We start from the raw sequence: 25,675 nt of genomic DNA, 5'->3' as shown, positions 1-25,675 counted from the left end.
GAAAGAAAGAAAGAAAGAAAGAAAGAAAGAAAGAAAGAAAGAAAAAGAATAGAGGACTGGCAAGATGGTCCAGTGAGTAAGGTGCTTTCTGTGTTAGCCCGGTGACATTTGGCCAATGCCTGGCACCAATGAATGGAAAGAAGTAACTCCATAAAGTTGTGTGTGAGTATGTGTGTGAGGGAGATAACAGTTACGAACACGGGCTGCTCTCCCAGAGGTTCTGAGTTCAATTCCCAGCAACCACATGGTGGCTCCTAACCATCTATAATGGGATCTGATGCCCTCTTTTGGTGTGTCTGAAGACAGGGACAGTGTACTCACATACATCAAATATATAAATAAATCTTTAAAAAAAAAAAAAAAAAGAGGGCAGTTGCAGAAGAGAAAGAATTTTCTTTCAGCACGTCTGTTTCATGAATTGAACTTGGGTCATCAGGCTTGGTAGTAAGCACCCTTGCTTGCTAAGCCATCTCTGTAGCCCCAGACACTTTATTTAGTTAGTTCTAAAATTGCATGCTAGAGTAAGGTGAGCTTAAAGAAGTTAAGAGACTAGGTCACTGTCCTAGTTAGAGTTTCTACTGCCATGATGAGACACCCACAACTAGGGAGTAAAGGGTTTATTTTATTCAGCTCACACTTCCACATCATAAACCATCACTGAAGGAAGTCAGGACAGGAAACTCAAAGCAGGACTGGAACCTGTAGGCAGGAGCTGATGCAGATGTGATGGAGGAGTGCTGCTTACTGGCTTGCTCGCTGTGGCTTGTTCAGCCTGCTTCTGCTAGTGCTGTGTCAAGGATGAAGGAAAAAACACAATATCGAGCAGCTTTTAGAAGTGTTCATGAAGTATGGGTTTGGAAGTGGCTGATGCTCTCACTAAAAGGCTCATGCTGCTATTATCTCCATTCTGCAGGCAAAGGAACCGGGACACAGCTAGGATAGGTTGCTTTCCCAGATGGGCACAGCTAATAAAAAAAAAAAAAAAAAATGAAAGCCACGATGTCAAGCCAGATGTTCAGGCTGCTGGGTCCCTGGGCACACCTAGTGCTCTGCACTGCAAGCTTCGAGAGTGCATTTTGACCCTTTGTCGAAGAAACCATCAGGCTTACCTGCTTGCTGACTCAATGCTGAGACTCTTGGGAAAGCGCTTTGCTCTCTGGAGCTGCTCAGTCATTTATGGCCTCCGCCCTCATCCCACTCACAGTTCACCCTAGAGTTGGACAAGAAATTCTTAGATCAAAGTTAACATTTTATGCTGCAGCCTGAGCCCATTTATTGGGATCATAAGCCTCAGTATTTTCATTTTCGTACATGTTCACTCAACTATATTTTGTAAGGCAGGGTCCCCTATGTATGTAGCCCAATCTTGCCTGTACTTTCGATTCCCCCTGCCTCGGTTTGCCAAGTGCTGGGATTAAAGATGTGTCACTATGCCAGACTTTTTCAATTACAAAACAGTAAGCATACCTAGTAGATGTGAAGAATGTAACTTTCTAATAGGATCAACCATGCCTCTTCTCCCTCCAGCACTGTTATCTTTGGTAGAGCATTTTGTTTACCTGGGCCCCTCCCAATTTTTCTCAAAGAATCAGCATTGACCTCTCAATCCTGAGATTGGCTTTGCTAATCAGAGGAAAACTGGACACTGGAGGACAAAGGCATAGCCAACTGAATGGGCATTCAGATCCCAAACCAGTCAGTAGGCTTGTGTTCAAGGTTTCTCTGTTTCCAGCAGCATCATATGTGAGTTTGCAGTGCAGACTGCTATCTGCCTCTCCGTTCCTTGAGTTATTTAGAATGCCGACTCCAAGATCCTCCCCTGAGTAAGAGAATCTATTCCCCTCCCATGAATCAGGAAGAGCAATGCTTCTTCCCTGTAGATAAGGAGGCGGTTTCACTGGTCCCACCCACACAACTGGGAATGGGAACAGAGTATGGCAGGTCTTATTTCCCATGAATCCTTTTCCTGTGTTTGAGGTTAGCATGCAGCTGAGTCTGATGGGGTCTGTGTCCCACCCAAGGGAGACGGGGCTACCTGCATCTGGAGATGCCCTGACACGTGAGTTCATCAACAATCACTCTTAGAATGTACGCAGTGTACTGTCCTACTCAGTTGTCGTATTTAAACTCCCACAAGACTGGTACTTTACCAACTAAAGTAATTTATCTCTTCAAACTTTAGAGCCTTGGCAAATAACATTCTTTTGAGCTGGAGAGAGGCCTCGGCGGTTAACAGCACTGCCCTTCCAGAGGACAGGGTTCGATTCCCAGAACATACACAACTGTCTGAAGCTCAAGTTTCCGAGGGTCTGACTCCCTTACACAGACGTGCATGCCAACAAAACACCGGTGCACAGAAAGAAATTAATAACACTCTTTGAATTAGTACCAAAATAAACTTTAAACTATACATACCACCCTTAGAGAAGTTGAGAACCTCATATCCAAAGTGAAGAGTTTTGGAAGGTCAACATTTGATATTATAGCTCTGTCCCAGAACTCTTTCTCTGTAGACCAGACCGGCCTTGAACTCAGAGATCTACCTACTTCTGCCTTCTGAGTGCTGGGATTAGTGCCAACACCACACAACCAAGAAGTCTCATTTTCATCATAAGTAACATAATCATAGGAGAGAGCAATCAAGCTGATTTTCATAAGGATAAAATATGGAGCTGTGGAGAGCACTAGCTGCTTTTCAGAGGACACAGTTCAATTCCCAGCACCCACATGGTAGCTCACAACTGTCTGTAACTCCAGTTCCAGACGGGCTGTCTTCCTCTTCTGACTTCCATTGGGCACTACGTGTGCATGGTGCATAGACATTCATGCTCACAAAATACCCATACACATAAAATAAAAATATTTTTAAAAAGATAGATATATACAATTAATAATTAACAAAGTTGACTTGAGACATTCTCCCCAGACCTTGTGCAACTTATTTGGATATTTTGTAAGTTTGCTTTAAATATTTATGATTTCGTTAGGTATCACAGATCCTGGGTGAATGGGTTTCCATGTTAGCAAGGGCTTTAGACATACCAATGGATTTGGATGAAGAAACATTCTTTGTAAACAAGAACTAGCAGAGGGAAAGTTGTCAGAACTAAAGATCTTTAATGCCAACTGTAACTGTGGCCTTAGATGGCAAGTCATACTATTCATAGTTTTTAATCTCGTTGGAAGTCATTGCCTCCTGTTTGTTTTTTTGGTTTTTTGTTGTTGTTGTTGTTGTTGTTTTGTTTTGTTTTGTTTTTTGGCTTTTGAGTTTTCTTGCCAATTTTTGGAAACAATCGGACCTTGGTGGTATGGCTCTCGGACTTCTTCCCAGGTTGCCACTCCCTGTAGAGAATGTTTCTTAAGCTGCTCATTCTCCGCCCCGCCCCCACTACCTTCCGCGGACTCATCTGCATCCTCTTCTCCAGCTCTTGCTCCTAAGTGCTTTTCAGAAATGGTGGCCTTGCAGGTGGTACAATGGGCACAGTTTGTCTGCCCTCGGCCTGCCCGTGCGCCTAGATTTTCAGTATTTTCCTCAGCAAGCATAGATGAGAATTTGATAGAATCAGTGGGGACAGGAAAGACTAAGTAGCTAGTTTAGGCATGAGATTCCCAGACTCCCGTACTGCAAACCAAACAGCGAGCACAAGGCTCGTGGCATGCGCATGCGCAAGTGCAGCAGAACCGAAAGCTGAACAACTGTAACCATATAAGCTCAGAGCACCAGGACTTGGTCCCAGGCTTTTTAAACCTGAGCCCTTCTTGACTGGGACCCCATCTGGTAAGCCTCTTGGTGTCGATAAATGGATGAAAGAGTCAGAGCCAAAGAAGTCAGAGGGTGAACATTTGGAATTTTATTCCAGATCTTGCCCTGCTAAGCTCTTGGGAGATGCTGTGAGTTTTCCATTAAAGAAGGTACCTCTTGTCACTGTGAGCAAGCCACCTGCTTTTACACCGAAGAATACATGCTCACCAGAGAAGATGATGATGCACTGACCGATGGGAGAACTGAAAGAGTAGGAAAAAGCACCTATTCTCGAGGCTCAGCATCATCCCTTTCTAGGAGACCTTTGTTCCCTAGGAAAGAGAAGAGAAAAATCAGTTGCTGTTCAGGACCTTTTCAGCTGTCCACTGGGGAGAGAGCCAAGGAACAGCAGAAGTTCAGAAAGAAAATGGCTGAAATGGAAACCCAGAAAGTGGCATTTGTGGGGAGACGGGCAAAGGGAGGAGAACAGAAAGAGGAGAAACTACCTGAGCTACTGAAAGAAAGCAAGTCTCATGCGTGTCTATGTACCGTGTGTGCAGTGCCTGTTGTGGCCAACAGAGGGCGTCAAACCCCTGAAACTGGAATTACAGATGTTGGTAACCTGCCTGTGGGTGCTGGGAATCCAACCAGGGTCCTCTGCAAGAGCGGTTAGTGCTGTTGTCTGATGTTTTCAAATCAGCCAAACCACCTTTCTTCAGAAATCACATCTTACTGGGGAAAATGGGTAATTTGAGAGGAAGGTCCAGGAACTTTCCAAAGCAAGGCTGTCCTCAAAGGAAGTGTTATGTAACTTTTTCTGTCCAAATATCCTTCCATATTTCATTAATTCTCCTCTGGAAACTATCCAATCATAAATGTTATATCTTCAGTCGGAGTATCTTTTCCCCAACCAAGTGAGCTTTTTAAACATCGGGTACATTTTTCCTTCTCTAAGATGGAGTTCACATAAAATCTTTTTCAGACCAGGGGAGGAGGGTTTGGGTGGAAGGGGGTGTTATTTATATAAACCCAACAGCCTGAGTTTGATCCCCTGAACCTATGGTGAAGGAGAGGGAATGGGGAACCTCTGACTATTTGTCACCCCACTGCAAGCATTTTGTCAAGATCTTTCAAGGTATTTGATTGAAAGCAGTTTTGGTTGTCAAGGAGATATTAGGACCAGATCAACATCTAACTTGAGGCCCAATGGTCTAAGAAAAAAAAAATTTTTTTTAGGCAAGTCAAGACTGTCTTTGGGAACAGAGACACTATTGCCCATGTTCGTAGGTCTAAAACTGGGCCAAGGTCAGCTTCCTGCTCTGGAATGTCCTCCAGAGACACAAGTTTCACTGGAATTAAATTCCCAAGCGTTTCCAGAGAGAAGAATAAAAGAATCCTGAAGCAGAGTCAAGTTCCCAGGACACTGCTGCAAACAAATGGGCCCTTTACCCACACGCCTGCTGAGCCGGGAAATGGCTGCTATTGGGTATGGCTCCAGAAATAGCAAAGGCTGGCCTCTCGGGTACTGGAGGTCTTATCAGAGCATAAGAGCAGGAAAGTTTACCAATTCTGAAAATGGTAAGTCAGACTAAAACCTATGTTCTACTCACACATCAATGAGGCTGTTAGGAACCATGGCTCCAGAGTGGGCGACATCTCCAGTAAGGGACCTGACCTGCTTTCTGTTTAGCCTTGGTGACCACTAAGGGCACAGTGGGTCTTGGAAGGGAAAGAAAGTTGAGAGACTGGAGATAAGGGATAGGACAGGGGTGACAAAGGGGCTCTGGTACCATTATGTAAGAATATGTAAGAACTATTTGTAAAGAGAAACAAACGCTGAGAATTTGGATGACCTCAAACAGCTGTGGGTGGCTTTATTTACTGCCTGAGGTAGAGGCTCTAGTTTGGACCACACTCTGGTCAGGGCATAGGACCCAGTCACTTAGGAACCAGAGTTCAGGAGAATTCAGATCGCATGCTTCAAGCCTCAGGTTTTGTAACTAAGAGTCGGGAAGTGGAAGGGGAGTCTTTAGGGGGAAGAGGGGGCGGTTAGCGGTTCCCTTAGACAAGCTGTTTTTGAAACCACAGGGTCTCTTGTCTGCTTTTGCAGCCCCTGGACGTCTGAGATTGGGGGCAGCTGCTTTTCTTCTTCAGTCCCCAAACATCTGGCCTCCCAGAACTTTGAATTCAGTTTCAGTGCCTTAACTTTTGGGAGAAGACAAAGGGGTTCCTTTACTCTCCTCTTCCTGAGTCCTAGAAGCATCCAACATTGACAACTGGCCATCTACTGTGTGGAAAAGCTGGAGTTAAAAGTGGGCACTTCCTGGCCTGCAAACAAAATGACTTCAGTGGCTGGTTTAGAAAGCTACTAAGGAAGCAGCTTGGGGACAGAGTGCTGCCACAAAGCCCTTAGTTTCATCCCCAGGACAAGACAGTAGAAAAGGCCCAATATGAATGTCCCAAATGCCATACTGCTGCAGCTTGAGGTCATGTGAGGGCTTTGCGCTAGGACATGTTTTCTTCATGGTCCACTATACCCTGGGGTGCAGATGGCAGACAAAAGCTCACCGTGGCATGTGTTAAGCAAGACATGAAGTCCGAACTATAAAGGAAACGCTAAGGAAGTTTTCAACAACTGCTGTTGGCCTCAGCACTCACAGAATTCAGAATCCTTTCATGAAAATCGGGACAATAATTCTTTGTTAATTACTTTATGTTGCTGTGGGGACCTCAAGGCCAAACAAAGCTCTCGGAAAAGTATAAAGAGCAATTCAGAACAGGACTGTTGACTGGCAACGTCGTAATCTGCACGTTTGGAAGGTTTTTTTTTTTTCTTCCACTGGTGAAGCAGGAAAGCAGAGAGCAAAAGACGAGAACGCTGCATCGCACTGGTACCGGCTCCGGAAGAAGAAACGAAATCCAGCTCGACTTGAAGCAAAGGAGAAGCTCTAGCAATCTCCAAAGTCAGAACCTCGGAAGGTGATACTAGAGCCGTGGTGTCGGGAGCCCACTCTGCAAGCCCTGGCTGTCACCTGTGCCTTGGACATCCTTAAACCAGCAATCCCAGGTCTGCAGCCACAGGGTTGGCTCGTGAGCGCCCCCTGGCGCCACCACCGAACACTGCCGCTCTCAGCGCAAGGGGCGGGGCGGCAGACCAAGCCCGGGGGTGTGGGCGGGGTCTTTTTTGCGCGGACTGATGGCGTCATCGAAGCGACTGGCCCGGAAGGAAGTAGCGTGCTGAGGGGTGTGGCGGTTCCTGCGGTTGCACAGGGGGTTCAGACGTGTACGGAGCGCCTGGAGGGACAGCCTGGTACGCGGCCCCCGCCCCTCAGTGCACGCTCGGCCTCGCTGAGGCTCGGGGGCTGGAGCTGACGTGCAGAGCTCCGGAGCTCTAGCCCCCCCCACAGCCCCTCAGCTCGCCCACCCAGGAGCCGAAAGAACCCCTGTCTGTCCAGTCCCCTGCCCACGGGTCCTTAAGCGGGTCCGAGCGGAAGCTCTTAGACGTGTCTGTCTCGCGGAGGAGGGCGGGGAAAGGGCAAGTGATGGTAGTGAGGACATTTGCAGAGAGGACACTACTGCTGCTCGGTAGCTGAAGGCCGCTACGGTAAAAATAAGTTAGACCTGAGAGGTGGCATCGGTTCCCTGCGCCGGTGTGCCTGTCCGTCACTGTAGTTTTCCCAGACCATTCAGTGTTCAGGAAATGAGTTTCTACATGTAACTCTGTGGCATCTGGGTATCTGGACGTTTTTTTGGACCTCCTGCCCCAAGAGTAGACCAGAGTCTTCAGCCTGAGACATCCGCAGTTTCCTATAACCATGGGGCTCCGGGGCAAAAGATATGGGAGAATGTGTTTCAGTTTTATTAAGAGATCTGTCCCGTTTAAGTCCAAAAGAAGAACAGGGACGGTGGATGACAGACCAGAGAATCCTACATCGGAACTCAGTTGCTGATGTCTCTCTCTCTCTAGGGTCTCAGGGGAATGACTGGTGGTTTCCTTCGAAATGGCAGGCAATTAGAAGTAGGAGGCTCTGACCAGAAATGCATAGCCACAGCTGCCTGTCATTTGACATCCTCTATAATTTGGGCCAACACACTGCAGCTGCCTCTGTTGCTTACAGCATAAGTAGCTCCATTGACAACACATTAACCAGAAGTGAAGAGAGGGCTGTGTTTTGCACCCTGCCCAATTGGCACTGAATCTCCCTTAGGTATAGCAGTATATGGAGCTAGCGCCCCTTCGCTTCACTGAGGATTATATTCCCACAATTAAGGAACGGAATGTTGACTGGGAACAAGGATACAGTGAGTTGTAGATCTGGCTAGTAGTGTGTGTCTCCTTCAACAGGCTGCGTGGGAATCACTTTTCATGAGCTGCAGCTTGGTCAGCCCCTCTCAGTGGTGTAGTGGCTCTCCTGTGCGTCACGCCACACATTGTCCCATATCTGATCTCTAGGATACAGGTTCACTGATGGCTCAGTTGGGAGCAGTTGTGGCCGTGGCGTCCAGTTTCTTTTGCGCATCTCTCTTCTCAGCTGTGCACAAGATAGAAGAGGGACATATTGGAGTATATTACAGGTAAGGCAGAGAGAGACAGCACACAAGCCAGTGGCCATGAGTAAGAGCGTTTGTGGGTATTTAAGTTTGCAGACTTTAAAGTTGTCTTTAGTATTTTAAGGTGCTGCTGGTGTGGATTTGTGGGTTTAAAGACAAAAGCTGAAGAATCGGTTTCCCTTTCAAGAGCATCTCTGACATAGTTTTCTCTTGCACCCTTGAAGAACCTTGTCTCCACACTTCAAGGCTGCCTCTCCAAAAGTTGGCATAGTCCCAGTTCTTGACGGCAACTTGAGAAGCGTACTCTGCTAACTTGAGAGACTGTTTTAAAGTGGATATTTCAAAGAAGTTTACAGGCTCTGCAGGATGATTTGTATCAAGGCAGCTTTCAGGGAGTCCTAAGTAATCTTGAATTACTTTCTTTCCAGCGACTTCTGTGGCCAAGGTTTTCATTTTAGGTTTTAGAAGGGGAATTTGCATGACTAATTGTTTGGTTTGTGGTGGTGAGGATCAAACTCACAGGCTAATGCATGCTGGGTAATTTCCCTACCAGTAAATATAACCCCAGCCCTTGTTGTGAGCCTATATGACACCAATACCCCTTCTGAGACAGGGTCTCACTGTGCAGCTCTGGCACCTGGAATCCTCTGTGTGGACCAGACTGACTTGAACTCAGATCTTCCTGCCTCTACTTCCCAGAGATTAGGATTATAGGTGTGTGTCAGTATGTTCATTGTGACCCCCCCCTTTCTTTATATGAGCCCTTTAGTACTTATTTATGGACTGCCAATAGTAAACTCTAAATGATCATTAAATTAGAGTTGTAGCTCTGCGGAAAAGCTTCTGACTAACATACCCAAGATCCTGAATTTAAAAAAATAAATGTAAACATTTATTGAGTTTCCTTTCTTTGGTAATTTATCTCTGCCATCTGTCTTCATGTTCCCCCAAAACTTTGAATTTTATCACTCACATACAACTTGATTAGAAATATATGTCAAATATATATTATATGTATTATGTATTGAAATGACTTTACATTTATTCTTGAACCAAGTATAGTGGCTCAATACCAGTAATTCTACCACTTGGGTTAAGGCTAAGGCAAGAAGATTACTATAAGTTTTAGGCCAGCCTGGCCTACATAGCAAGTACTATGCATATCAGAGCTATGTAGCAAGATCTGTTATGGTGAAATATTATATGCCAGTTCCCAGATGATTCTGGAACTTGGTGAGGTAAAGCCAAGTGAGTTACCTTTTTGCTCTAAGTTAGACTGAAACATGTAAAGATCCTTCTCCCTTAAATTCCACTTGTCTCTCCTAGTATGAAATCTTTGTCACTTGCCATAAAGTATATTTAAGGAGTAAAGTGTAGCTTATAATGGTAGAGTACTAGAATGTGTGATGCCCTGGGTTCAACCCTGGCACTGCCCCAAAAAATATTCTTTTAATGGCCCATGTCACTGGATTCTTAACATACTGCTCTTTGAAACTGGTTGGAACACCCTGGTGACCACCACAGGCACAGCAGTCTGACAGACTTCTCTCTCTGGTCACTGTATGGCCAGTGATTCTGCTGTCTTTGGTTTACTTCAGCTATGTACTTATTTCTCTGGTGGAAAAAGTTTGACTAATGGTTTTATGTTCTCCATCAGGCTTCCTAGAATGTTGAGACAGAATAAAGAGAGGAGTAGACATATCACTACATTAAATTTTTATAGGAATAGAGAGATGGGTGAACCATAAATATTGATCTAAGGCAGTGGTTCACACCTTTCTAATGCTGTGACCCTTTAATAGAGTTGCCTATGTTGTGGTGACCCCAGTCATACAGTTATGTTCATTGCTACTTTATATCTGCAAATCTTGCTTCTGTTATGAACTGTAATGTAAATGTCTGTGTTTTAAGTGACCCCTGTGAAAGAGTTGATTGACCTCCAAAGGGGTAGCAACCCACAGGTTGAGAACTGTTGATCTAAGGGCCCCTCTCTTGGGATGCTGAACCTGCCTTTCTCCCTCCTCGACAGAGGCGGTGCCCTGCTGACCTCCACTAGTGGCCCGGGTTTCCATCTCATGCTCCCGTTCATCACATCCTATAAGTCTGTACAGGTATAAGTGCTGTGGTGCGGCTGGGCTGTTAAAATTTGGGTTTGACTAATGCACAATTTGAAGTTATTTAGATGTTAGATAAATAAAATACCTCCTCTCTCACTACACACACACACACACACACACACACACACACACATATGGGTGAGGGGGTTACATGTCAGAGCCTTTTATATTTCACTTGATCATTGAAATAGTTGAATGAACTCATTGCTTCACTTTGGCCTGTTGGCCCCAAGTGGAAATTATTTACTCACTTTTGAGGTAGAACTAAAGAATTTTTTTATGAATGTTTAGAAAAATGTCAAGTGTGTGTGCATATTAAATCACAGGATACCATGACAGAAATAAAACATGAAATTTTGCTTGTACTTGTTTAAAATTTAAAACTGTAAATATAATTTCATGGGGAGGAAGGTTGGTTAGGTAAGGGCCTATGCCATGTAAAATCAGAGTAAGATAAGTTGTAGCCAGCCTCCTCTGACGGAGGTATACTAAGCATCTCTCAAGTATATTCAACTAAGATGGGGCTGGAGAGACGGCAGAATGGTTAAGAACACTGTCTGCTCTTCCAGAGAAGCCTGGTTCAATTCCCAGTACCCACAAGGTAGCTCACAGCTCACAAATGTCTGTAACTCCTTTTCCAGCTGACCTTATTCTCTTACACATACAGACAAAACAGCAGTGTAAGTAATAATAAAAATGAATTATATATATAATTACATATATATATAAAAGTATATCTAACTAAGAAAACTCAGACTTCAAGAATAACTTTTAAGCCAAACCAGCAAGGGACTGGCAGATGTCACACAGAGATGGAAGCAAGCTTACACCAGGCCCTGAGCTCAATGAAAGAGAGAAAATTAAATTAACCCAACAGAACACCCATCCTCCCTTGTGAGTTTCTTTCTTTTGCCTGCTGTGTGGTCTTCACAGTACTTTGGGTAGTTTCTTCTTATCTGAGTCTCACAGAGATGCTGAGCAGGTACTATATTCTGAAATGGGCAGAAAGGAGCCTGCTGCTTCAGCACTAGTAAAATGCACACGTCAGGCTCCAAACTGTCATTTTTTTTCTTTTTTATGGTCCTGTCCATCCACATGTGCTTCACAGACAGTGACACAAGAGTAGGCACTTTTGCTTGGTTTCAAGTTACAGCCTGTACAGGATGCTAGATGTTTAGCAGGAGCCAAGCTCAGTCCAGTTAAACCACCAGTTTTGAAGACAAAGGCTTTGTGCCTTCCAAATGGTATTCGGGCCGCTTTGTCACTGCTCCTTTTACATTAGTTGATGTTTCCTCTGTCTCCAGACCACTCTCCAAACTGATGAAGTGAAGAATGTACCATGTGGAACCAGGTAAGGTACCCAGAATAAGGCTGGTGAACCCCAGCAAGTAAGCGAGCAGAGACGATGACCGCAGAGAGATGCTGGGAGGGAAAGGCAATGCAGACTGAAGTGAGGCCAGGCTGGGAGACAAACTGCAGGCACCCAGTGCACTCTGAAAACCTGGTCGTTTGTTTGTCAGAAGACAGGAACTACCCTTTCTTTCCTGACACTGCAAAGGTCTTTCTGTTTCCTTGTGTAGTTCAGAACCTCTGCGCATCTGCTCAGAGCTGTGAGCTGCCTCCCATTGTTACATGTCTTAGGTCCTCTTCTTATGAGATTTTACCAGACTCCAGAGCTCTCTGGTAACATCCTTGTCACCTCTCCCTCCCATAGTGGTGGAGTGATGATCTACTTTGACAGAATTGAAGTGGTGAACTTCCTGGTCCCAAATGCAGGTATGCCTTCTAGCTTGTCCATATATGTGTGCACACCATTTGTCTGCGTCCCACAAGAACTGAGAAGTACAGCTGATGAGAGTGTTTTGAGAAGTTGTAAGTCTTGGCTTTTCTTATGCTGAGCCTCTCCTTCCTTGCCCACAGTGTATGATATAGTGAAGAACTATACTGCAGACTATGACAAGGCCCTCATCTTCAACAAGATCCATCACGAGCTTAACCAGTTCTGCAGCGTCCATACACTCCAGGAGGTCTATATCGAGCTGTTTGGTAAGAATATGGTGCCACTCCACCCCTCTCCCTGAGGCGAGTCTCTGTCTGCTTGAGCCACACCACAGACAGAGTGGGGTGGTACACAGCAGCCAGTCATGAAGAGGGTTTCAGATAATATCAAGAACAACCCAGCATAGTTGTCTATACCTGTGATCACAGCATTCAGGAGGCTGACACAGGAGAAAAGCATGTTGAAAGCCAGCCAGGGCTACAAAGTAAGACTTTTTCTAAATAAACACCATCCCCCACCCCCACCCCCAAAAAAAGCAAAGTTAAGAACTGTGAAGATTGTAGAGTAGCCACACACAAGCCTTGGAGTGAGAGTGGATAGAGCAGCCACTGCTATCCTGAACATCGGACTGGGACAGAAATGTCCTCACTGCCCCAGAATATCCTGTAATGGTTTCTAGAAGAATCTTACAAGGCATTTAGCCTAACATACTCTTAAGTTTTTTCCTTCTCTCATACAATACATTGCATCTATATTGCAGCTTTCCCTTCCTCCACTCTTCCCAGTCCCACCCCTTCTTACCCTCTCCCCTAGATTCACTCTCCAATGAGAGTCTCCCTAGAGAGAAGAGTAGGCCTCCCAGGGACATCAACTAAACTTGGCACAATAGGACAAGGCACAAACCTTCACTGGGCCAAGAGCAAGAAAATGAGAGAGCTGTTGCAAGTAGATGGCAGAGCTGCAACCAGACCCTCCTCCCCCCCTGCCCTGTCACCTAAGTGTTGTTCCCACTGAGTGCAGGGAAAGCAGTGTTGTGTGGTGAGAATGGTGGGTTCCTGTTTAACTCTAGAAGTAAGGAAAGAAGTGTAGTTTACATACGTCTCCATCAAGGTCTATCAGTAAGGGAAGTCAGAGCAGGAGCCTGGGGGCAGAAACTGAAGTAGAGACCATGGAGAGGACTGCTTACTGGCTTGCTCTCCACACTTCACTCTGCGCATTTTATAGAATCCATGCTCAACAGTGGTCTGGGCCCTCCCGTGTCTGTTGTAGTCAGGAAAATGCCCTGTAGCATGCCCGTTGGGTTAGCCTGGTGGAAGCAGATCCTTAGTTGAGGTTCCTTTTCCCTAGTTGTCTCCAGTTTGTGTTGTGTTGACAAAAATTAGCCAGCATGATATTTATTTCTTCTTGTACTCTTAAACTCATATCAGATGGAGGTGCTAATTTTATGCTTTCCCTCAATACTAAGAGGCTTGTGAGAACACATTCACATATAGAAACATGACAAGTCCTTGCCTACTATAAGGCAGGTGAGAATAGTTTTAACATTGTAACAATCAAAACATAGTAATTAAGGAGGTCTCTATCTCTATCTCTCTCTCTCTCTCTCTCTCTCTCTCTCTGTGTGTGTGTGTGTGTGTGTGTGTGTGTGTTGTTAGATGGAATCTAGGCCCAGAGTTATGCACGCCCAACAAGTGCTCTGCCACTGTGCCACTCCCCACCCCATCCCCAAACCAAAGGCTCACGTCCTCATGTCCTAGCTAGCTTCCATTGTCCTCAGTTTGAAATCTGTAAAGGAAAGAGACTCACTTTTCCTCAGAAGCTTTGGCTTGGGCACAGCTGACTAAAGCATGTGGCAGCTGACAACAATAGTGTGATTCTGCTTCGATATCCCAGCCTGGCTCTGTTGACTTTTTCCAGCATCTCAGTAAGATCTCAGTGGTAGGAGGAAGGAAAAGGAGGCACAGGCCAGAGAGGCAGCTTTAATGTTGCTGTTCACAGAGGAGGTCAGTGATAGCAGTTGAGAAAAGCTGCTCGAGGAATGTTGTAAAATTGTTTTCTGTTTCTTAAGCCTAGGCACTCCAAAAGGTACGGTTGATGTTCTAAACAATGAAGGGGGTTTTATTTTGAGGCCAGAGTGATGGATTGCTTCTGTATTTTACTTCCATGGAGGACCACTGTAAGGTCTCACCTTAGGTTTCTGGCTTAGGTGTGTACCCTGTGTTGGAAAGACTACAGGGAGCTGATGTTTTTGCTGCTGCTTTCCCTCACACTCTTCCCTCCCCACCTAGACAGTTTAACAGCTCCATTTGTGTCTTTCTTGATTCTAGATCAAATTGATGAAAACCTCAAATTGGCTTTGCAGCAGGACCTGACCTCCATGGCCCCTGGGCTTGTTATCCAAGTAAGCATTGCCTCAGTGGAGAGTACCTGTGTTTGACACTATGTGCTCTCTCTCAAGGTTAGCACAGTGACACCAGAGCCCATCGGAGCTTATGTCCCTGACCATTTTCATCTTCCCGTCTGTTGTTATTTGTGCCCTTCTCCAGGCTGTACGAGTGACAAAGCCCAATATACCTGAGGCAATCCGCAGGAACTATGAGTTGATGTGAGTATGCCCTGGCCTAAGCTGACCGCCCTGAGCTCCCAGCCCAGAGTCACAGGCTCTGATTTGTTGTCCCCTTCCCTTAGCATATTAGTCTGCTATACCATAAGGTTGGGCGGGCATGTCAGCACTCAAGGCCACAGAGATGCTCTGGAGAGCAGGGGTGCTTTTTAAAGGGTGAGCAAGTCCTAGCAGTGGAGATACAGAGACAAGTGAGTTTACTAGCAGGTCTACTTCATTAAGGTCGTTAATGTTTCTGTTATTTTGCTCTGAGAGAGGGTCTTGTTAAGTGTCCAGGCTAGTCCCAAGCTCCTGTGCTTAAGCTGTCCTTCTGCCTCAGCTTCCCGAGTAGCTGGAACTACAAGCAGACACAAAAGAAAGCCATATGATGTATGATCAGTATAAAGGCTGAGCCACTGAACAGCCTTGCTTGGGAGAGCAAAGATGTCCGAGTGTGCCTCTCCTCAGCCAGAGTTGGGTTTCTGCAGGGAGTCCCCCAGCCCACCACCACAGTCTCACAGCTGCATGCTTTTTCCTTCCAGGGAAAGCGAGAAGACAAAGCTTCTCATTGCAGCCCAGAAACAGAAGGTGGTGGAAAAGGAGGCGGAAACAGAGAGGAAAAAGGCCCTCATTGGTCTGTATTTGTTCTCTAATCCCCTTTCCTGGAATTAGGGTTGGGGATGGTGGGATGATGTAAGGAAGGCCAGGCCATGGTTAAGGCCCTCAAAATGCTTCTGGTGGGCTGGAGTGACGTTCATATCCCCAGGGGCCAAGTGGAAATCATCAAGATTGCGGACACAGATAGTGAGGGAGTCTTGAGTATTTTGTATCTCTGAAATGGAAGGGCATTTTTCTTAATGGGAATGACCACCATTCACTGAGAACTTCATACGTGACATAATTTAATTCTCATATCATCTCCAGGGGAAAGTAATTATCATTTGCTTGGATTTCTTGTTCATTTGACTTCTTAAATATTATATATTATTCTGTGGGGGTGGAGTGGGAGGTGGGGAGATATGGCTATAAGTAGGAGCTCATATACCATGGCACAATTGTGGAAGTCAGAGAACAACTTCCAAGGATGCTCCTCCCTCTGTGTGCTGAGGTTGCAGACTGTCTGGCAAGCACTACACCCACTCAGCCATCTTGAGGTACTTGCTTTGTTTCACTGAACTCAGAGATTTGTACACATGTCCGAGGCCATGTGGCAAATAAGAGAAAGCACCGGAGCCCCGGCCAACCTGAGCCATTTCCTAAAGTGAAATGTCAGGTGGAACTTACTCTGTAAAGGACGACGTGGGAGAGAAGTTAGATTGCCTCCCTGACTTCCCCAAAGTCTGCTTTTCTCCTGGGTCAGCTCCTTCGGTTACTGTTTGATGCTGACGCTGTGCTCCTGTGCTCACTGAGGCATTGCTCAAGTGTGCCCATTGCAGCTGCCCTCTGTGGACTTGGCTTTATCTGAGAAACCCATTCAGGTATTAGGGCACTCAGATCAGGGGACAGGTACAGTCATTCAAGGTCTTGTGTTTTTACATTTATTTGTTTGTAAGTGTGTGGGCACGTGCATGCCGTGGTGCTTATGTGGAGGCTAGTGAACAACTTTGGGAACCAGTTCTCCTTCCACCATGTGGGTCCTGGGATTGAACTTGCACCAGCAGGCACCTTTACCCACTGAGCCATCTCACTTCCCTGGCCAAGCTTTTGACACGTCAGCACTAAATCATGTCTCCACTTTATTCACTCAGAGGCAGAAAAAGTGGCACAGGTTGCAGAAATCACGTATGGGCAGAAGGTGATGGAGAAAGAGACAGAGAAGAAGATTTCAGAAATTGAAGGTGAGTACTCTTGATCATGTGCCTGATGGAGCACGGGTGGATGAGTGATTTCCTGAGCGCTCTAGTCTCTGTCTCGGTGTTTTGATATCTCTGAAATTCTAGCTCTGCTCTGCTCAGAATCAGGGTCAGAACTTTGAACCAGCATTGACAGGAAGCAATGGAATACTAGCTCATCAAGTGTTGGTTGTATTGATTACGCACTGGGCATTTTGTGGGGAATGAAAAGAGACATGAAGGGCTGATGAAATGGCCCAGTGGGTAAAAGTGCTTGCTGACAAACCGGAAAGACCTGAACTTGATATCAACAAGCCTCAGGGTGGAAAGAGAGAGCCAACTCCTGAAAGTTGTAATCTGACCTCTGTACACGCATCATGGCATGCTTGCACATTCACTCACACAGAGAAATTTTATAACTAACTAAACAGGGCTGGGAGTAAGGGTCATTCCAGGCATGGTGACATTCCTATAGTCTCAGCACCTAGGGTAAAGGCAGAAGAGGGTGGTGGGTCAGAAGACATCTTGGGCTACAGAACAAGACCCTGGCTCAAAAAAGAAAAGAAGAAAAGAAAAGAGAAGGAAAGAGATATAACAGTTCCTGTTGACCTGGAACTCAGTCTAGCAAGTATCTCTGAGCACTCTTAACATTGGACCCAAAAACAGCAGCTCTCCCTGCCTTGGCTACCTCTTCTTCAAAAGCCCTCTAAAGCCAGACATGTCAATACACACTATCACCCATAGCAAGACCTTGTTAGGGGAGAGGGAATCCGTTGGTTGCATATTTTCATCTTAGAGTTTGCTCTCTGGGTCCACACAGACATTAAGTCAGCCATGGTGATGACACTTTTCAGCATGTGCAGCTCTGGGGCTGCGAAAGTGTGGTCACTAGCTTCCTGGCCATTGCTCACCTGCAGTCCTCCCCCAGGCCCTCACTTCCCCCACTACCCTCACCTTGCTTCATGGTGCCTTTTGTCAAGTGATTTCCAGGACAAGATTTCCAAGATCCTCATGGAAGCTTCAGGCCACATTGTTCTGTGTAATTATACACTCACTGTGGAGCCTTCAGGCTTTGCAGGGACCTACCGAGGAGCTGATTAGAATGTCACAGATCCATGGGCTCTCACCAGGGAGCTCTTGGAACCAGTGCCCTCATTTCCTGTAAATGTTTGTTATGGGCCTGAGAGAGACAGGGCTACTAAGAGTTTATTGCTCTTGCAGAGGACCTGAGTTCAATACCCAGTGCACACATTGTGCAGGTTACAACCACCTATAAATCCCACTCCAGAAAGATTTGACACTTCTTTGTTTCATAGACATCTGCACTTACAAGCACATAATTACATATAGATACACATAATTAAAATTAAATCTTTAAAAAAATTTTTTATATATGAGTACACTATAGCTGTCTTCAGACACACCAGAAGTGAGCATCAGATCTCATTACAGATGGTTGTGAGCCACCATGTGGTTGCTAGGACTTGAACTCAGGACCTCTGGAAGAGCAGTCAGTGCTCTAAACCGCTGAGCCATCTCTCCAGCCCAAATTAAAACTTTTGTAACTGGATCACTTTACTTACCACCTTATTAGGGTGCAGTAAGACACCCCAAAGTAAGAGCTCAGGGTCTTTTGCAACAGCCAAATTGAAGAACTTAAGGACTTACATTTTCCTGGTATTGTTACACCTAAAACCCCACTACTTAGGAGGTGGAACAGGAGGAATTAGAGTTCTAAGCCAGCCTGGATTATATAGAAAAACCGTTTCAAAAACACCAGCAACCAGTCAGCAAGATGGCTCAATAGCAAAAACATAGACTGCCAAGCATGGCTGCCCAGGGCCCACCCTCTCAGTAAATAATGTAATAATGACAAGGTTTTGGTCTTTAAAATGGTGGGAAGGAAACAAACGTAACCATAAAACAACATCCCCAAATATCGTCCCTGAATATTTCCTTATAATGTGACTAGAGTGCGGCTGGCACATTCCCAGGCCATGGGGCTCAAAGCTGAGCTGTGCGTCATCACTGAGGAGGGAGGGTTCCTACTGCATGATGAGATGAAGCAGGTGTGAACCAAACAGCATTCCTCTGGACCAGCGTGCATAAATCTAGAATTAGCCAACTTAACCACTGTTAGAATCTTTGGGAAGATGAGGTTGGAAAGGGACTTGGGCTACTTTATATTTGTGGTACTCAGTCTTTGGCATGCACATGGCACATGTCTGTAATCCCAGCACTGCAAAGGCAGAGTCAGGGTGATGCATACACACAGCACACATTCATATCTAACGAAACCATATGGAGGTTCTTCTGTGTTAAACTGAAACTCTCGCTACACTGTCGTGAAGATGTCAGGTCACTTGCTTTTAGAGAAATGGTTTCTCTGTACTAACAAGAAGTCTACATAGTCCAATGTTAACCTAGCTATAAGGTGGGACCATTTCAAAAACAAAACACACACACAAATGCGATCTCTCCAAGGCCATGGAGACCAGAAAATGTCTGTTGGCTTTTTGTTTTCTGCAGTGCCAGGAATGACACCTGGGCTTTATGTATGCTGGGTAAGTGCTATCTATACCACTGAGCTATAACTGCCAGTCCCCAGACAACAGGCTTCTGTGCCTTCCCTTGGTTTTGTACTTGATCAGTTCCCTGCACCCTTCACCCCTTAGATGCTGCATTTCTGGCCCGGGAGAAGGCGAAAGCTGATGCTGAATGCTACACTGCTCTGAAGATCGCAGAAGCAAATAAGGTAAAGGCCTGACCCACCATCCTGAGGATGTGTTTGCCTTTGCTGCTCACTACTCAGAGCCCTCACAACAGAACTGAGGACCCTTCTGCTGTGTGAGACAGGCACTTATCTTATGTGGGAAGCCTTAATAGAAGCTTCATTTTTGTGAAGAACACAGAAACTCTTGAAACTGTTGCTCCTTTGTCATAAGACCTTAGATTATTTTCTCTCGGGAAAAAAATGGTTTCTGGGTACCAGGAAGGCCATGAGAAGTGGAAGCTGCATATATGCTTGACAGCCACTCTCTCCAGATGAAATCCCTCTCTGTGTCCTCTCCCTAAGCTCTCTTCACCTTTATACCACAGCTCAAGCTGACTCCAGAATACCTGCAGCTGATGAAGTACAAGGCCATTGCTTCCAACAGCAAGATTTACTTCGGCAAGGACATCCCCAACATGTTTATGGACTCCGCAGGTGGTCTGGGCAAGCAGTTTGAGGGGCTGAGTGACAAGCTGGGCTTTGGCCTGGAGGATGAGCCCCTAGAACCAACCACAAAGGATAATTGAAGAAAAAAAAATGTATGCAACCTCTGATTGTGCAGCTTAGAGAGATCTTTATTTTTTAAGATGAGAGAGAGTGCTCCTCCTTTCCACACTACCTTCCTTGACTCTTCGTTACTGTGGTTAAAAAAAGGAAGAAATGGACATAAACTTACCCCCTTCTGGGAAGGGAGAGCAGATGGAGAATTGGTTTTGGGGTTATTTTTAATTCAGGTAAGTAAGTTGTGTGATTTCTAATAAGGTGTGTACACCATAGATTTGACCTCTGACCTGCAGACACCAACTTTGTCACTTTGAAGCTGGGTTAACTGGGGATATTGTCAATATGAAGAGGGAGACATGTGGTGCTGCCTCCTCATGGTTTGACTTTCTTCATGGGAAAATGCACTCCACAGTTCTCTCCCTTGCCTCTAATGGAGGCAATGTCTGCATGTGAGGCTCACAACAGAAGGGGCGTCTGCTGTGGAACATCAGCTGCAGAGAACTGTGAGTGGATCACTCTAGAGTTAAGCTGTCTTGAACCCTTTTAGGAAGAACTTGGTGCTAGGTTTTGCAAGGTTTTCTACACATTGTACTCTGCCCTCGTATTTGCTGACTACATCTCACCGCAGCAGGGCTCGGTCACACCACACACTCCTTTTCCATACTTTGACCTGATCTGTGATTTAATTTCTTCTTGATTAATCTATTCATTAGTTTCACTCAGCATTAAGATGGGAACAGACAAGTGCTGTACTAGCTGATGACATAGCTCCTTATACCCACTCGCACTGTAGCACTGTTTAGCTAATTATGTGCATACTTTTGAGACCAAACATCTTTATCATTATGGAGATTCGTCACTGAAGAGCTCCTAACACTGGAGGAGAAGGGCCCAGCCAGTAGACAATCCAAGTAGTAGTGCCTATGGCCTGTGCTGGGGTTTGTCTGACACACTGATCCAGAGAGCAGGCAGCCACTTGAGTCAGCTCCAGAGCAGCAGATGTGAGGCAGAGTCAGGCCCATGCCCTATGGGCTGCATTGAATCCCCGGGTTATCTCTTTCATTGTTTGTTAGGAAAACAGTGAGCCACCCTAGAAATTGAGAATGGGAAGAACAGATATGAAAGAAAGGTATTTCTTATCCTGCAATTAGGCTAAGGGTGGGGCTCCTGCATGGCCTGTGAGTACACAAAATACTTTTGTGGAGGGCAGCTATGCAGTTAATTTGCAGACATGGCAGTACCCTGTGCACCCATGACCAGCTCTAGCTTAGGACTTGGCCTTGTTAGCTGGTCCCCTACCCCATCCACACACACACAACGCACCTACTGTTCTTTCTTAGGTGACTACTGTAAATGATATTTTCTGTCATCCATTCCCACCTCATTTTTGGTTTTGATAAGCCAGGCCAGTTTGCTCCTAAGTGACACTAGACTTGTCAGGTATTTAGGAAGCATTCAGTCCACCCAGAAAGAGGCAGAGTTCATTGTGCTTACTTTAAATGTTCCCTTCTCTGTCCTGACTCCTCAGGCTGAGACTTCTCAGACCACTGACCCTGGCCACACTGTACAAACTAAAGCTCTTGCAAAAGTGGATTTTTCCTCCCATGACCAACTCATCTTCCTCCCATTTGTTGTTGCTGATCACTTGTTGAGATCAACATGCTGTACCTAGCATCCTCTCTTCTTCATGAACCTCAGAACACTACTTCAGTGGATTCGGTGCAGGAGTAAGGGTACCCAGCAAACAGCACCTTCCTAGCCTGAAAGTCTCTCTGAGACTAGCACTCTGATAGCTCATCCCTCCATCACAAAGAACCACAATGAAGTCCTGCTGCAGCTGCTGTTTGCCCGCCCCTTTAATGTCACCTCTTTAACAAAACATAAATGTTCCCATGTCATAGCATAAATTCAGTAGTTGTTGGTGTCTGTCACAGCAGTGAAATCATGGAACTCAGATGTCTTTTTAGCATGGGATACCTAGCCCATCTATCTTTGTGACCTTTTTTTTTTTGTAATACTATAAAATCTGATTGTAAAGCATTTGAATTCTAAACATATAAAATGTGATAAGCCTGCAGTTTTGTAGGCAGTGAAGTCATGGCTGCTATTTTTAAGTAGAACTTTTATCAGAATAAGTAACTGTTTGTAAAATTCAGTTTTTGTAGGACCTTCCCAAGGCACAGCCACCTTGGTGGAATGCTTCTCGCTCACTAAATGTTGCAGAAACAATTCATATTCCATACAGTTTTTAATCACTTTTCAATATATGGTTAGAGTGTTTGTTAGGAAGCCTAAGTTTAATAAGTTTTATATAACTAAAAATAGGTGTGGAGGACTCTGTGGTTACTGAGGAGGGAGAGGGAGGAGGGCGAGGGAACCACTGATCGAGCTGAGTAATGATGTGCTCTGAAAAGGAAGGCAGGCATTCTTAAGCGATCTTCGGGCTGTGTGTCTTGTGAAGGTGAGACAGCCATGCTTACTGAGTGGACTGTCATCACCTGGACTTGTGTAAACTGGACCTGGACAATAGCTACTCTGTGAACTGTTCCTACTTTGTTGTCGTCAGTGTTGGTTCTAGCCACTGCTTCCTTATAAAAGCTGTAATGGGCAATCATGTGTCTGTACTTCCTTCTTATCTCTACTTCTGTGAAAACTGATTGAATAGTTAAAGCAGTTTTTCCAGTGCTCCCCAGGGGCATTGATGAGCCTTTATAACTAAGAAATGATTCTTGTAGTAATTATTCCATGAGTGACACTACTAGAGAAATCGCCTTGAGTTAATAGCTCCAGGATTTGTTTTCAGAAGACACAAAAGGTCTCTCATGAATATACTTATATCTTGGATTTAATTTCAGTTTTGATAAATAAAATGTCTTTGTCTTTACTTTTTTGATTAAGGTAATTTACCAGTAAATACTAAGATAGGAGACAAAAATCAAACTTCCTTCTTAGGCTTTCCCTAAGAATATATCCAGGTAATATATTCTTACCAGCATGGTGGTATAGGCCTTTAGCCCAACACTCAAGTAGGAGGATCAGTTTGAGCCCAGCCTGGTCTACATAAGACCCTGTCAAAAAACAAACAGAATTAACACATTGCTGCATTTCTCCAAAAGATAAAGGCATTCCCATTTGACCCAAAACTCATGTGATAACAGTTTTAAGTAGGTAACTCCCAGACTGGCTCTGGCAAACTGCTTAGCCTAGTGTCAGTAGTTAAATGTTAATGTCAGCTAACTTTATAACTATATGGCATCCTGAATACCACAAAACCAACTTTTATAGAAGAATTTGCACTTTATCTGAAATTCACATTTAACTGGATATTTCCTTTTAAATAAAAAGTTTGTTTGGGTTTTTGTCTTTTTTTTTTTTTTTTTTTTTTTTTTTTCTGTATATAGTGTAGGGTGTTTTGCCTGCATGTATGTTTGCATGTCACATGCATACCTGGCACCTGTGGAGGCCAGAAGAGGGCATTGGATTCCCCAGATAGGGCAGTTGTGGCCGACCTGTCCTGTGCATACAGAGAATCAACCAGGGTCCTCCTGAAGAGCAGCCAGTGCTCCTGACCTCTGAGCCATCTCCAGCCCCTCCCCCACCCCACCATATTTTCATTGTTTTCTTATGTTTTTCTTACACCATGCTTACTTTTTGAAAATGGCTTTCACAGTTTGCACTGTGGCCATTACCCCCCATTCATTATCATCTTAATCCCTTCCCTCCCACCAAACTTTTCTTATCCTTCCTACTTAAAAAAAAAAAAAAAAAAAAAAAAAAAAAAAGTTCACTAAAACTGAGCTTATTTAATGAATCATGTTATTTTTCTTTATCTATTCACTTTATATCCCAATATCAGCCCCTTTTCTCTTCCCAGCCCCCACCCCCCACCACACACACACAGGGTTGCTTTCATAAGCCTGAGCTGGGAGTTCCTTGGCCAAGGATAACTTCCAAGTAGCAAACCACTGAGAAAGATGGCTCACTCCAGCCCCCAGCAACCACAACTGTCTCACACTCCTCAGAGACTGGCAGGGCCTCAGGAGCTCCTTCCTCATTCATGATGGAATGCTGATGGCCCCAGTCCTTTACACTGGCTGTTGGTAATGGGCACACGGGCCATGCGATGCCCAGAAGATGATAGCACTTCACACTGCTCCTCCCTGTCCTCTGGCTCTTACTCTTTCTCCAACATCCCCCTCTTCCAAGATGTTCTTTGAACCTTGAAGGGGGTAATACAGATGCTCTGTTAGGGTTCAATAGTCACTTATTTTGAGCACTTTGACCAGTTGTGACTCTGTCAATCATTACCCATTATAAAAAAAAAAACCAGCTTCTTTAAAACCAAGCCTGAAATCAGCACTAATCTATGGGTATAAATATTTAGAAGGCAAACTTGATGCCATGTTCATTTAGCAAAACAGTAGTAAGAGGTTCTCTGTAATATATATATATTACATTATTACATTACAATATACATTACACATGCTCAAGCACCCTGGCACTCAGTGGAGATCAGAGGACAATCTGTAGGAGTTTGCTCCCTCCTCCTGCCACAAGTGTCAAGGCTCCAACACCGATTCTCAGACTTCATCGAAAGCACCTCACTGACCCCTGAACCACTTATTGCCTTCAGTCTTTTTTTGAAGCAGCATGTCTCTTCAATTTCACATGCATCCCATCCCTCACGAATCCTTTGAACTTGACCCACTTATTCCTTGCTGCTGACTAGTTCTTTCCAACTGCAGCAATTCAGCAAACTACTCATTAGACTTACTCTGTAACAGGCTTCTGGTCCCTTTCAGTTTATTGTTGGATTTTTACTGAGGTGACAGTAGCAATATATCAAGAGGCATTTTCCTTCAACATCATTACTCCTAAAGTTTGGATGGAGAGAAAGCACTTACTGCTCTTCTAGAGGCTCAGAACTCAACAGCCTGCATCTCTACTCATCAGTTCCCAGGGTCTTCTCCCTCCTCTGACCTCTGTGGGCAGTTCACACAGACTTACATTCAGGGGAAATGCCCATACAACAGAAAAATATAAAAGTCTTTAAATTAAAAGGTGGGGGCTGAAGAGATGGATCAGTGGTTAAGTGCATCTGTTGCTCTTGCAAAGGACCAGAATTCTGTTCCCAGCACACCCAGGATGGCTCACAACCGTCTCTAACTCCAGGTCCAGGAGATCCAAAACTCTCTTCTGGCCACGGCGCAGCAGACACGATGCTGCACATACATACACGAGGACAGAACAAGTCGACACACGTAAAATAAAAATAAATACAACTTTTCTTAAAAAGAAATAATGGCGGGGCAGTGGTGGCACACGCCCTTAATCCCAGTACTTGGGAGTTCAAGGCCACCCTGGTCCACAGAGTGAGTTCTAGGGCAGCCAGGGCTACAAAGAGAAACCCTGTCTCGAAAAAACACATTTTTAAATGAAAAAGGAAAGGAGAGGGTTGGGAAGGGGAGAAGAGGGTAGAGGGGAGGAGAAAGGAGAGTGAAGAAAAGAGGGGAGGGGGGAAAGGAGGAGAGGGCAGAAAAGGGAAAAATAAAAGAAAAAGGAAAGGAAAAAACAGATGAATGAAAGCTACTTTAATATTTGGTTTATATCGGTCCGTCCAGCTCTCTAACAGGCTGGGCACTCGCGCTTTCAGCCCGGGTAACCTTCGCCCTCCCCAAGATGGCGCCCGCCCCGGCCGCCAACCTCTGTTGGGGGAGGTGGCTAGATAGTGAGCGGTGATTGGACCTCTCAGGAAGGGGCGGGACCGGAAGATG

General features: G+C 45.1%; 1 protein-coding gene across 2 annotated transcripts; it reads left to right on the top strand.

The window, feature by feature from the left end:
- The first annotated feature begins 6,994 nt into the window (after positions 1–6,994).
- ERLIN2 (ER lipid raft associated 2) lies at positions 6,995–22,512 on the top strand. Of its 2 annotated transcripts, none has more exons than XM_080929065.1 (12): positions 6,995–7,052; positions 8,196–8,317; positions 10,323–10,404; positions 11,715–11,761; positions 12,125–12,186; positions 12,331–12,456; positions 14,518–14,591; positions 14,737–14,795; positions 15,335–15,426; positions 16,541–16,630; positions 19,300–19,379; positions 19,724–22,512. In XM_080929065.1, exons 2-12 carry the CDS (start codon positions 8,211–8,213, stop codon positions 19,922–19,924), a joined length of 1,020 nt encoding a protein of 339 aa, XP_080785191.1. In that variant the 5' UTR covers positions 6,995–7,052; positions 8,196–8,210; the 3' UTR covers positions 19,925–22,512. The 2 variants fall into 2 exon arrangements, with proteins under 2 accessions (XP_080785191.1, XP_080785192.1); XM_080929066.1 differs by lacking the exon at positions 6,995–7,052 and adding an exon at positions 7,242–7,346.
- Positions 22,513–25,675: the final 3,163 nt, after the last annotated feature.

Source organism: Micromys minutus (assembly GCF_963924665.1).
Source record: "Micromys minutus genome assembly, chromosome: 14".
Taxonomy (NCBI): domain Eukaryota; kingdom Metazoa; phylum Chordata; class Mammalia; order Rodentia; family Muridae; genus Micromys; species Micromys minutus.
The sequence above is the reverse complement of the archived record's forward strand: the minus strand, read 5'-3'. Positions and strand labels throughout refer to the sequence as shown.